At 39.3% G+C, this 13,222-nt stretch overlaps 2 protein-coding genes across 2 annotated transcripts; both read right to left on the bottom strand.

Annotated features, from left to right (window-relative positions):
• Window positions 1-19: 19 nt before the first annotated feature.
• LOC133024074 (caspase-6-like) lies at window positions 20-6,692 on the bottom strand. The gene is made up of 8 exons (XM_061091040.1): window positions 6,630-6,692; window positions 6,367-6,408; window positions 4,711-4,753; window positions 4,471-4,620; window positions 4,223-4,299; window positions 3,025-3,200; window positions 2,782-2,932; window positions 20-2,239 (listed from the first exon to the last, which is right to left on the bottom strand). The coding sequence occupies exons 1-8, from the start codon at window positions 6,652-6,654 to the stop codon at window positions 2,004-2,006; spliced, it is 900 nt and encodes a 299-aa protein (XP_060947023.1). The 5' UTR covers window positions 6,655-6,692; the 3' UTR covers window positions 20-2,003.
• Window positions 6,693-7,736: 1,044 nt separating this feature from the next.
• pla2g12a (phospholipase A2, group XIIA) lies at window positions 7,737-11,119 on the bottom strand. Its single transcript, XM_061087808.1, has 4 exons — window positions 10,711-11,119; window positions 9,964-10,040; window positions 9,403-9,568; window positions 7,737-8,591 (listed from the first exon to the last, which is right to left on the bottom strand). Exons 1-4 carry the CDS (start codon window positions 10,931-10,933, stop codon window positions 8,473-8,475), a joined length of 585 nt encoding a protein of 194 aa, XP_060943791.1. The 5' UTR covers window positions 10,934-11,119; the 3' UTR covers window positions 7,737-8,472.
• Window positions 11,120-13,222: the final 2,103 nt, after the last annotated feature.

Here is a 13,222-nt window from a genome sequence, read left to right as displayed (position 1 = left end):
GTAAATCACATGAACAAAATTGATGTCACACAGAATTTATTGTAAAAACAAGATTCAGACCACAAAAATACAGAATGAGTGTTTGCTGGTAGTTATGTATTTCCTGAGTATTGGTCATGCAACACAGCTGAAAGTGTTTTAGGTCCACAGTACGTGTTTAAGAACAGGACACCCCTTCTCCCTGAGGTAGTTTTCCACATTGTCGTTTGTTGCTGTTTTGGGTGCAAATACGCAATATTAAAATGTCGTACCGTAAACTGCTACGACACAAAGAACAGCACAAACATGGATTCCCTTTTTGGCGTCGTGGGTTTGGACAAACAGCTTGTTAACGTTGTCCCTGGATAATGCGTTTACGTGATCACTGGTGCTTATAGAGACAGTTAAACCATGATGTGAACAAAATCATCCGTATCGTCGAGCACTGTTTACCTGGTTGCTATGCTGGGATGTCAACTGCCTCGCAAAAAAACAGATTTTACAGCTAAAAAAAAAACAAGTCGACAAAAAGAGAATAAGATAATATTGTTGTGGTACCACAGTGGTTGAAACTGGATTAAACAAGGCAATGTAGACTCGCTAACGCAGAAGGTGGTCCATGGTCATCTTGCAGTAAGGGTTACAGTGGTTGGATAAAATAACAGGAAGGAACATCTTACAACATGTAGCCTTACATGAAGACCACAAATTAAGATCTCAAGAGATTAACCATTAATTTCACATTTCTGGCACAAAAAAAAAAAGGCTTAAGCAAAATTGCATTCACTTAATTTTGGTCTTAAAAAGTTAGAATTAAATATGGAGTCACCCTGAGACCTGACCTTTTGGGCCAGACAGCTTCTCAAAAGGTAGAAATAATATAATGTGGTAAAATGCATGTACTATAAATATGTAAAGATGCATTCAGGGCGTCCACCAGGAAATAGCTCAAGTGTAAATTTGCACAGATCCTGAATTTAATCACTAAATAACAGCGTATATAACATTTTCTATATAAGATGCTTACTTGGCTCCTTTCCCTCCTTTTTAATATTCGATTTCTTAAAAAGTATTTACACATGTGGCCTTTGCTAATCTAACGTCCGCAGTAAAGAACTGCAAGAGGGTAATCGAGTTAAAACACTTTTACCAACTCATTAATCTGAGTGGCTGAGTATGCCGAAATCACAGTGCTGTGCTGAGTATTCAAATTGAGTTTGCAGGTAAGACTTGTTAAATATATCTATTGCACACAAGTAGCTGAGATGAGTTTTCAATATACTGATTCACATTCAAAAGGCTTTCAGAGAGAGCTTACCTACACCGAGGCTAACGCTCCATCTCCCATGTGAGAAAATTAATAGATCCTCCCTTTTTGTCACGCCATACCCCTGCAATGGAAATCTGTTTTTGTATTATCCTGCTAAACATCAAACTCAGAAGAAAACCTAACCTACCCGCCGAGGTAACTACTGCAGGGGTGGTGTATAGGATTACATAATAACCTCATCTTATCTACTTGGTTTCATGTTCACATTAAAACGAAAGAAAGACAGTAGATAAGTCTGCAAATCATTCACTGATTTACAGTAACCATATCGCATCTACCTCTGATATTATCACCATCTTGATCCTCCTGTCAAGCTGATGCAAACCTTTAAAATCCCCTCATAAACGGAGTCATGGTTCAACCCAGACATGAAGTCAGATTTGTCAAAGTGAAACTTGTGAAACAGATTTCTCTTGCGATAGCCTGAGTCCGGGAGAACCTTCACATTTCACCTCTTCCTGGGAAATGCACATTCCTGTTATTTTATAACCACTGATTTGATTGGAAATTCTACACCTTTAAATTAGCTGATTGTTGAGTGCATCTGTCAATAATGGTGCTCAGCAACTACATACAGAGGTGGACCACAGGAAAAACATAATTTATATCTGGATTTAACAGAACCTGTTGCACAGGCAACAATAAAAAAAAACAGCTAATTGAATGACTGGATCATACTCTGGATCAGAAACTGTTACTTTTTGGGTCTGAAGTATAGTTTCTTGGTGAGCATTGAAGCAAAGCAAGGTACTTGCTTCTTCCCGATGGCGTTCCGGTCACTAGAGTTCCCAACGCTCCTCATTGACACTTTTCTGTTGACCAGCGTGAGAAGCTCTGTGAATTCAAGGGAATCCCCGAACTTCTGAAGCAGCTCACATAGATCCTGGATATACCAGGATCCATTGATGGTCTCCCGGTGGGAATAGTAGCCTTAACAAAGGAAACAGAAGAGGATGATTACTGACTGGGAAGAAAAAAAGTGACTTTAAAGCTGTTTCAGACACAAACTCTGGATGTTGTTCGGGTCAGACGTGTTCACAAGAACAGGAAAATATCCAGAACCTTAAATCGCGAAAAGCTCTAAAATCTCTTTGTCTTTCCAAATTGACTTCTTCGTTGGTGTTTTCTACGTGAGTGGCACCTCTTATTCATCCTGAGATCTTTTTATTCCGCCAGTTTCATGTCAGTTGCCTTTTAGAAACATCAAAACAACATTTCCTGCTGTATTCTCACATGGGCTCACTCTGACATTTTCCAGATTTTTTCTAACAGTTTGTCTGGCAGGATGAGTTCCTGAGCCACTGACTCGTATCCTATTCTTTGTCATTTATGACACCTCTAATTCATTACGATATTTTTCCACTTGTGCCTCGTTCATTGTGTTAGAAACAATTGTTCAGACTTCAGTGCACGTCTGAGGCCAGCTTTAGTGTGAATCTCCCCCCCGAGCAGCTAATCTATCCACAGCTCACCTTCAGCCACAGAATAGCACATGAGGAAATCCGCTCCAGCAGGGAGGGTGTAGACGGCGCTGGCATCCACCACCACCTCATTCGTCTTTATTTCACTGTCAACTGCATCGAAGGCCATCACTGGTACATCGTGTATGTCTCCGCGGCACGCCTAGTGACACACACACACAGCCGCGGTCACGTTTTACATTTAAAAAAAAAGCTTGGTAATACTGCATGTTGTCATGTTCTTATATTAGCTACCTGCAGGATAAAGATCTTTGGTTTCCCTACAAGGCTCTTGCACTTGTCTCCTTTGAACATGGATGTGATGTCCTGGATTTCGATCTTGCCGTCGTAGGTATAAACGTGGTTGTTCTCACCGTGGCTCAGGAAGATGAGCAAGAAGCAGTCTGCGTCCGAGTGATTGTCGGCAGCAGCTGGTGGGACAGACAGTAATTGTTAATTGTACTAAATGAGACAACGAGTACTACAATACAGCATGGAAACATTAACGATAGTACTAGTAATTAGGGGTGGGAATTGGCAAAAATGTGACGATTCAATAGTATTGTGATATTTGGGCCACGATTCAATAGTATTGCGATACTGCAAGTATTGCGATTCGATTCTGCGATATATTGCGATTCATGTCCCCCATATTATTCAAAGGCATTACAAAAAATGAGGAAAATAAGACTGCTCAACTCACTTCAAATGTCACATTTAATTCTGTGAACAACATTGTCTTCTACACATTAACTGAAGTGCAAAAACTAAGAAAGGGTAGTGCAAAAACTTTGTCCTTGAACATTCAGGACACAGGACCTTTGTAATTATTTTCTGAATAGGAGACCTCTCACATGACCACTGAACTCCCACCACATAACTTAAAATTATTTAAAAACAATACAGTAACATCAAGCAGACATAATAAAGTAACATAAACCTGAGAATATTCATATAAATAAGAGTAACCTAGAGCTTCAATCAAATTGAGAAAAATAAACAAATGTGTACTACTAGAGTCCAGTCCAGTTGGCTGCAAGGTCATGACCCAAAATGTTAAATTCATTTGGGAATATTGGCATTTTTGTTCAGAAAAAGAAGTTTGTCAACATGCTCATATGTTAAAGTGCTCCTCTGGGCCGTAACTATATCTCCTGCAGTGGAGAACATCCTTTCCGCATACACACTAGGTATCTTTTAAACTCTGTAACTCTTCTTGTCATGCTTTGCCAGCCAGGGGCTGTTACATATATAATTGTAAAAAAAAAATTTAAAAAGTAAAAATTTAAAAAATATTGCAATACTTTGTTTTACAGTATCGATATAATCGCGGGCGCAAAATATCGCGATACTGAACAGAATCGATTTTTTCCCCCACCACTACTAGTAATAGTTAATTATTATAATACCTCATGAATATACACAAGTCATTGAGAGGCGGTCGTGTTTTTACCTAAATCGATTTGTTGTAAGACCTCCTCCTGTTTGTAGTTATCATAACTTCTCACTTCAAAGTCCAGAGCAGTCAGCCTGACGGGGGTGAAAACTAGTTAAGCACAGAAGCACTGAAAACACTGGCAATTCAAGATGTTACCACAGACTCTTAAACTTAAAGCTGCAAAACAGGTTCAGACAGGCTGCTCTTTAGCACAGTCATTCAGAACACAGTGTGTCCCCCCCCCTCCAGCAGCGAAGTGATACCTTCTCTCCAGGTTGAAACGGTCGGCGTTGGTTCCGTGCCGGTCGTTTAGACCCAGGCGCCAGAAGAAACGCTCCTGGTTGAAGATGAGGGCAAGGCCTCGTCGCTTGTTGCTCGTCTTGTACTCCTCTGCAGGATCCAGAGCCAAAGAGCTGATTTCAAAATAAAGCAGTCGAGTATTACACGAGTACCAGACCGGAGTGAAGTGAGCAGACAGAAACAAAGAGAAACCTTTAATTTACCTTCTGATGTAGGCATCTGTCTCCGTTAGGTTCTCCGTGCATGCTATAAGAAACATAACATGTATATGAATACTCTACGTAACAAGGTAGAATACAAGTAAAGTAACAAGTCAAGTCTGGCTTTATACAGGGTTTCAACAGGTTTCAACAAGACATCTGTTTCCGTTAGGTTCTCCGTGAATGCTATAAGAAACATAAAATGTATATGAATAGTTAAGTCTGGCTTTATACAGGATTTCTACACTCCCCAACAATAGAAGATATGTGGAAGTGTCCGAGTGGAGAATGAAATTAACATATTTAAGACCTGTGCATAATATTTTAACTAATCTATGACTTTTTACAAGGCCTGAAATTCAGATTTGCAGAAACCCCTTTAATAGCTTTTTCTTAACCATCACAAACACTGTTATTATTGAAAATACAGACCAGGTGATAAATATAGTGAACAAATCAGTAAGTATATTGTGGTCACATCATTAGAAGTGATTATGTGGTGATGAGGAAATGCAGCGTCAGGGCTGTAAACTGTTTACAGACAAATTTTATTATGTGTACAGATGATTTAAAATAGTACTTAATAAACTGATATCATCTTAACAGATACGACACTACTCTTTGTGTGATGGTTGTATTTCTAAACGTTTGCTCTGTGCTGTGTTTATCTTTTATACTGCTATGGACCTGTGAACCTGAGATAAAGCAAAAACCAACTAACATAGGATGATTGAGCCTTTTTCATACTGAAGTGAAACTGCAGGTGCGTGTGGTGCTCCACTGCAGCTGGGGTGGGGGTCAAGCAGCCATTGTTCTGTCCTCAATGGCTGGATGACAGGTGGAGAAAGTTGGCAAAGACCAAAGGCCAAAAGTGACACCTCCACACACACACCACACTGCATATATGTCAACTGTGTGTGTGTAAAGGCAGCAGCTCGGGGGGTGTTTGACAAATTAGAAGGTTTTTAAATCAGCCATCTCTTTGATTCTTGGTTTGTTTGATTACGCAAAAGCTTTGGTGCAGCTTGTCAGAAGTAAAGTGGAATTCTGGGCCTCGGTGAACGTGTTTTGATCTGCTTGTTCGCAGGATTGCAGAAAAACTACTGAACTGATTTCCGTCGAATCTTTTGGGATGGGTGGGGCATGACCCAAAGAAGAACCCATTAAATTCATGGTGCAGAGCCAGATCAATGGGAGGATACACACATTCCTTTTTAACTTTATCTAACATTGCGGGATAGGGCGTTTTCTCCAAAAAGTTAAATTGTAGGGCCTTGGCGGAGGTATGTGCTCTACAGAGTGATTTATAGAGAGTTGTCAGTTTATTAGGAACACCTAGCTAACACATACACACAATAACACAATATACCTCGGCCTTCAGGAAAGTAACTTCTGTCACATTTGATATACGATTCATAAGCTCAAGATAATCAAAGCGAAACAATCTACAAAGCAGGACAGTGTCAGTTTTCACAACTTTAATGATCCTTGTTAAGTTTCTGGATGACAGGAAATATACTTATATGAATAAATAAACAAGTCACAGTTGGAATTGACTGTGATTTGACCTTATGGGTAACACACAACCTGCTTTCTCATAACTTTTACCTGGGGCTTGTTTCACTTTTGTTTGGTTGAGTGAATGTGGAGTTTACTCACCAGCCCTGTCTGTTGCTGTGTGGCTGTCTGTGGCAACACTTCCTGGTTAGATGACACAAAACAACCAGTTACACGCTGACACTGAAACAGTTCGGATGACATTAGGAACCACTGTGGCTGTTTAAAGACTTCGATGTAAGGCGTCCCGGCGTTTGCAGGAGAAACAAGTCGGGAAAGTGAAAAGTGTTCACTTGTGTGTTTGTTAAATGTCTCACAAGTGAGTCCAGAGAGGACGAGGTTACTGAACGTGTAGAGGTGTTTACCTTCCAGCGAGTCTCCCGACGACATGATCCCGGATCCTCTCTCCTTCCTCCCGCACGAAAAATGAAGTCGTTTCGCCAAAAGAATCACCGACGAGCCAGAGGTTTAGCTCCTCCCCCCTTACGCGATCTCATTGGCCGACGGAGAGCACCGGAGAACGCGATTGGCTCTCGCCCCCCGTCACTTACAGGCTGACGGCCGGGACTTCCGGGTTTGCCACATTGTGATGTGAAACTCAGGTAGAGCGATTTAATAAATCAATTAAAGTCAACAGATGAGCAGAGATTAACTTCTAATCTAGATAATTAAACTTCAGACCTTTGAGTTATCACGTGGAATCCGGTTCGATTCCCGTTCACCGGGCGAAGTGTGGAAGACAATAAAAAACAAAATTGAGTTTAATATCAAAATCAAATCAAATCAAAGTTTATTGTCACATGCACCAAATAATTTAGCGTCATCAGAGTAGTAAAAGATCCACAACCAACGACATTTTAGGATTTACTTCCTGTTCTCTTCCTAATAATGATCAATTATTATTATCAATAAATATAAAGATTAAGTTTAATTTTGAGTAAGATCCCGTTAAGTTTATCAAGCTTCTCAACATCATAAACATGCCACATATATTTAGTTTTATTATTAAACAGTTCAAAAGACAAAATATTAATACTTTATTACGATTGTGATCAATGTTATTTTACAAAATCTTTTATATCGAACAGAAGGAACAAATCCTCAGATTTCAGAGGCTGGACTTAATGTTTGGTATTTTTTTTGTGTGACGATTACTTCATTACAAAAAAACAGCTTCAAATTTTTATTAGTTAATTGACTGATTAAAAATCATTAAAACATTGATCATTAAAAATTATCTAGATAAGCGTGGATGGATGAATTAACTTATATCTGATGGAACAATAGTATTGGGGATCGTAAAGGTAGTTTTGCTAAAATTTCCAACATTTAAAAAACGCTTTAACTTTAAATAAATGAGCGTAATCCTGTTTAATTGTTCAGAAGACAAACTTTAAAACCATCTGTAATAGCATGTACTGTATAAAAGAAAAACAGTTTCTCCAAAAATGTCTATTAATGACTCTAGTACACAATGTTTATTTATTTTAATGACATTTTAATCCAGTGCGTCTCCACAATGTCATCACACAGTGCATTCCCCTTCATGCGATACTTTTTGATTTTATAAAAGTAAAAACAAATAGAAAAATAGTTTTAGATGCTGTAGAGACACATTCTTGACTCACTTACCAATCATGTTCCTATTAAGCCCATGGGGGATGTGGCTTGTTTTACATAATTTATTGAAAATTTCCTGCACATAACAAAGTAAAGTGATGATAATTATAGGGGGAAATAAAGATATGGTGCGACTGTTACATTTGTTTGTTATGCTGAGTTGAAAATCAGTTGCTCATTCACAGAAACAAACGCTACATTTAAACCTCAGAAGACCTTATATATTATAAATTTCCTCTGTATTCTTACACCAACTAAAATCCTCCAGGTTAAACTGACTAAGCTTTGTTGGTCCTTCACATTCAAAACCCGGGAAAACCCACAAATACTCTCAAAAAACAAAAACATCACAGTTTTGAAAATATAAATAATTAATTGCACACAAAGATAAAGTAGTGTAATTTCACATTTACTTGTCTAACAGACGTGTGTTTTTCAAATTCAGACAAAAAAGGGGGCGGAGCAACACTATCCACACTCTGTCCCTGAGAAAGTCTTTGATTGTGAACCAGAAGGATTTCGCTGGGGTCCCTCTCTCGGAGTTGGGCTTCTGAACCAGTCTTTTACAATCCGGTTTCTGTGGCGGTGTCACAGTTCCTTCTTCAGTTCATACTGACACACACAGGAGTCTCTCTGGCTGTCCAGGTACGGTTTACATCCCATGTGCATCACGGCATCGAACAGCAGATTCACCGTCGTCTCACAAGCTGCCGAAGTAGAGAGAAACAACGATGAAGGAGCGACGAGGAGAACAGGAGCAGAAACACACGCACTGGGTGTCCAATACGGATTTTATTTTATTTTATTGTAGATTAAGATTTATCAAAGAACTATCCAAAATCTTCTTTGAGAGCTAAATCTGATTTGGATTCTCAAATATAGATCTTGAGGCATTTTCAAAACCTTAATCCTGATTCCTGATCAGAATAATCCAGATGAATTAATCCAGTGTTTAAAACAAACAATTGGCAGGATGTCGCTGATTTCAGTCTAGATTTTAGGAGTAACTACCAATCAGAGTGTGATCAGTGTAATTCAGATTACAGATACCTGGATCCAGATATGCAGGGCTTTAAATAAAGCACTCTATTGCCCCCTGCTGGACAAAGTATATTTCAACAGTTTTTACACTTGAACAGCATAAGCACACTTAAAATAAAATCTGTAACCTTCCACAATTACCCATGAACATACTTATGTTTACACTGATTTTATAACATGTAAATGTCAAACATGGTAATAAGTTCTGTATCTACAGACTCTTAATATCCAGTGGTGATTACAAATATGATTGTGCTGACTAAATGCAAAGACTGATACAGTATAGAGATCTTTAAAAAGTTTTTTTTTTTTCTTTAAATCTCATAATCTCCATCAGATATAGAAATTAGTGAAATAAATAAAATAGATAAAAATGAACAGAAACTGAAAAAGTCTAATCACAGACCTACAGATCGTTTGTAGGTCTGTAGGTCTAAATATGGAGTTAGGTCACATGATGCTGCCTCAGCCTCTCACCTTGGACACTCTTGTCCAAGCCCAGAGTTTTTTGCACGTTCATGCAGATGGTCTCCAGACAGTACTGGAACTGCTCATCGCAGTCGTGCTTCTGTCGGCCGCACGAGTCGTAGCAGCGGTCGTGCTGGTTACAGCATTTGGTCATTGACGGGATGCCGATGTCAAACTGGAAACAAGAGCTCGGTTACTCTTTGAATGCATTTAGTGTGTTTTCAACCTGGTTCAGTAAAAAAATGAAACTAATGAAACTAATTCAGAAACAACGAGAACATAGAGTCCTGAAACAGACTGTTTTATATTACCTTACACTTAAGTATTATTATCCTCAGCTTATGTACTTACTGACGCCTAGTTAAACTCTTGCTGCTGTAATATTGCAAATTTGCCCTATTGTGGGACTAATAAAGAATTATTTGATCTTAAATGCACATGTTCTCTGTATCGTTCAATTTGTAAAATAAAAGATTGTCATATCTGTAAACATGAAAGCAGATACAGATGCGTCTGTGAAAAGGCCCCACTTTTGTGTGGCAGCAGACACACAAACAACACACACACTACCTTGAATCCAAAGAGCGGGGAGCCACATCCGTTGGGTGGCGGCGGCTTGTACCCAGGACGAGGCACCGGCAGGTAATCTGTGAGACAGGAGCAAAGGTGAAGAGGTTTTCTCTGGTTGTCCCACGGACAGTTATCTTGTTGTAGCAGATAGACACGTCAGGTGCAGACAGTTGAATGTCTAACTGTGACACTCAAGGGGCAGTCACACGTGGATCCTTTAGCTTCCAATGGATAAATTAACTGAAATGTGATAAATACGTCTCTTTATAATGATTCAAAACTTTTTTAGTATTGAATAAACAGGTTAAGAAAAACACAGGTGAATAATATCTCCAGCTTCATGACTTCTTGGATCCATTGGCAGAAAATGAATATGAAATAATCCTAATGAGGTTTCGCTAGTGTTTTTAAATTACATTACCTTACATTTAATTTACGAATAGTTATTTTCTTTACCCTAGAATGGGCCTTTTATATTCAAATACTTTATATTTACATCAGGAGCAGGTCCTAGCTACGGAGGCCGCCATGTTTTTTACAGGAGCCCAAACTGGACAAACTAACACCTTTTGAGTTTTTGTGACAATTGAAGCTTACCACAGGTTCTCTCTCGTGTTCTGAAGGGGGTTTTCAGCTGCAAAATGCGTCTCCACCACTAGGTGTCGATCAAGTCTACACCCTGCACCTTTAACAACAGCTATGTTTTCTAAATCACAGTTTTCCACAGTAAGACAGGAGTTTGTTTACCATCACTACACCTGTAATGGCACAGCCCGTCGTCCCCTCCGAACAGGTCCAGTGCTGCGTTCAGGTACGTGTCGATCTTGTGAATCCCATTGCGGATGGTTTTCAGTGTGAGCCTCCAGTCCGGAGTCTCCGGCTCCTGCTTCCAGGCGAACACACGTGTGAGACCCCCGCAGCAGAGCAGCCCCAGCAGGACCACCCGGACCAGGCCCCTGTGGCACAACATGGTCCCCGTCACGTCCGGCTCACAGACCCGATCCCGACACGCTGGCTTGACTTCACGTTGGTTAGATCTCGGTGATTTGTCTCCGCGTCATCTCAAGTTCGACTTCAGCTTGTTTTCACGTCACCTCAGCGCGGAGTGATATCCCACCTGACGCAGCCGGGGAGATTGACGTTTCCGGGTTTAACGCTGTCATGTGACCGCTGATAGGCCAATGGAGAAGACGTCAGCGTTGGCGACGTCAGCAAATAACTGACGACTTTATCTCAACAGTCTGAGTCGATGACGAAATAACTTCTTATTTAACTTAATGAACCGCCTACCCCTCTGTACTATTCTTCTTCTTCTTCTTCTTCTTCTTCTTCTTCTTCTTCTTCTTCTTCTTCTTCTTCTTCTTCTTCTTCTTCTTCTTCTTCTTCTTCTTCTTCTTCTTCTTCTTCTTCTTACTAGTAGTAGTTTTATTACTGTTATAATTAGTTTCGTCTATGTTTTGTTAACAGTTTACTTGAATTTATCATCAATTATTTATTTATCATCTAGTTTGTTTTATATATTTACTTTATTGTGAAGCCTAAAGTTTCTACGAATTGTATTGTTGTCCATGTGTTAATCCCTGAGTGGGACAGAGACAGACACAGAGACCATGCTGCGGGACTCTCCTGTGATGGGACTGTGGACACTCAACGAGACAAACCACAATCATTCTCCATCCTCTCCATGTATTGTACGCTGTACAATTCACATCCTTTCAGTTTGTACATAGGTACAGTGCTATTTTTATATGGAGTTTTTCTGAAGTGTAAATAAAGAGCTATTTATGTACATTCTTCTTCTTCTTCTTCTTCTTCTTCTTCTTCTTCTTCTTCTTCTTCTTCTTCTTCTTCTTCTTCTTCTTCTTCTTCTTCTTCTTCTTCTTACTAGTAGTAGTTTTTTAGGGCCCGAGCACAGACATCAAAGGTGTCTGGTGAGACCCTATTGAAATTGTAAGGATTATTATTTCTTTCTTATTATTCAGGCAAATGAATTGGCTTTTTGAGGGCTTTAACATGCTCAACTTCTTACCAAAATTTGCAGAAAGTTAGAAAGTGGTGAAAACAGAATTGACGTATTCTGAAGGAATTTTCAATGGGCGTCGCAAAATGGCTCAACGGTGCCCCCCGAGACCCCCGGAAGGTGTTCCCACTGACCGATCTTCACAAAAATCAATACACAGGTGTATCATGACCAGACAAACAAAAAAGTCTTTAGATGCAATTGGAAAAACAAAACAGGAAGCCTGCTATTTTGTATTTAGTGGCCATTTTGGCCATATTCCACATTTTTTCTTTGATACACTTGTACCAGGGTTTTCATCGAATCAACTTCAAATTGAGATGAGTGTCATCACGACAAGATGGAGATAAAAACTGACTGACGGATTTTTTTTTTAATCACACGGTGTGACCGTGGCGTGGCGTCAAAGTTTGATTACACGCCATTAAAACACGATGTTCCATGGACCATGAATCCTTTGATTTCAGTCTTCCTAGATCAAAGGAAACTTTATGTCTTGCACAACTATCAATCAATTTACATAAAATGTTCGTTATTAATTTTTTTTTAGCAAATTGGCTTTTTGAGGGCTTTAACATGCAAAATGGAGATATAAACTTTCAATAATCACATTCACTTCGTATGGTTTTTTTCTGCGATACCTGAAATAATAGCTTGACAACTTCACACATTAGTATTAAAAAGACAGCATTACTCATTAAGTCAATCAATCAAAGTTTATTTGCATTGCTCAAATTCACAAATGTTTCTTTCTTATTATTATTATTCAGGCAAATGAATTGGCTTTTTGAGGGCTTTAACATGCTCAACTTCTTACCAAAATTTGCAGAAAGTTAGAAAGTGGTGAAAATGTACGTATTCTGAAGGAATTTTCAATGGTCGTCGCAAAATGGCTCAACGGTGCCCCCCGAGACCCCTGGAACGTGTTAACATTGACCGGTCTTCACAAAAATCGATATACAGGTGTATCATGACCAGACAAACAAAAAAGTCTCTTGGTGCAATTGGAAAAACACAACAGGAAGCCTGCTATCTTGCATTTAGTGGCCATTTTGGCCATATTCCACATTTTTACTTTGATGTACTTGTACCAGGGTTTTCATCGGATCAACTTCAAATTGAGATGAGTGTCATCACAACAAGATGGAGATAAAAACTGACTGACAGATTTTTTTTTAGTGACACGGTGTGACCGTGGCTTGGCGTCAAAGTTTGATTACACGCCATGAAAACACGATG

The sequence above is a fragment of the Limanda limanda genome, chromosome 2 (assembly GCF_963576545.1).
Source record: "Limanda limanda chromosome 2, fLimLim1.1, whole genome shotgun sequence".
NCBI lineage: Eukaryota > Metazoa > Chordata > Actinopteri > Pleuronectiformes > Pleuronectidae > Limanda > Limanda limanda.
Note: the sequence above shows the minus strand (reverse complement) of the source record. Positions and strands in the feature narration are given on the sequence as shown.

Excerpts from the sequence above, each read along its gene's own strand:
- LOC133024074 (XM_061091040.1), bottom strand. The coding sequence starts at position 6,654 with ATGTCGTCGGGAGACTCGCTGGAAG. Across the intron at positions 4,300-4,470 it reads CGTTTCAACCTGGAGAGAAG|GCTGACTGCTCTGGACTTTG; the intron begins GTATCACTTCGC and ends CACCCCCGTCAG. Across the intron at positions 2,933-3,024 it reads CAAAGATCTTTATCCTGCAG|GCGTGCCGCGGAGACATACA; the intron begins GTAGCTAATATA and ends GTGTGTCACTAG.
- pla2g12a (XM_061087808.1), bottom strand. The coding sequence starts at position 10,933 with ATGTTGTGCCACAGGGGCCTGGTCCGGGTGGTCCTGCTGGGGCTGCTC. Across the intron at positions 9,569-9,963 it reads CCCCGCTCTTTGGATTCAAG|TTTGACATCGGCATCCCGTC; the intron begins GTAGTGTGTGTG and ends TCTTGTTTCCAG. Across the intron at positions 8,592-9,402 it reads CTTGGACAAGAGTGTCCAAG|CTTGTGAGACGACGGTGAAT; the intron begins GTGAGAGGCTGA and ends CTACTTCGGCAG.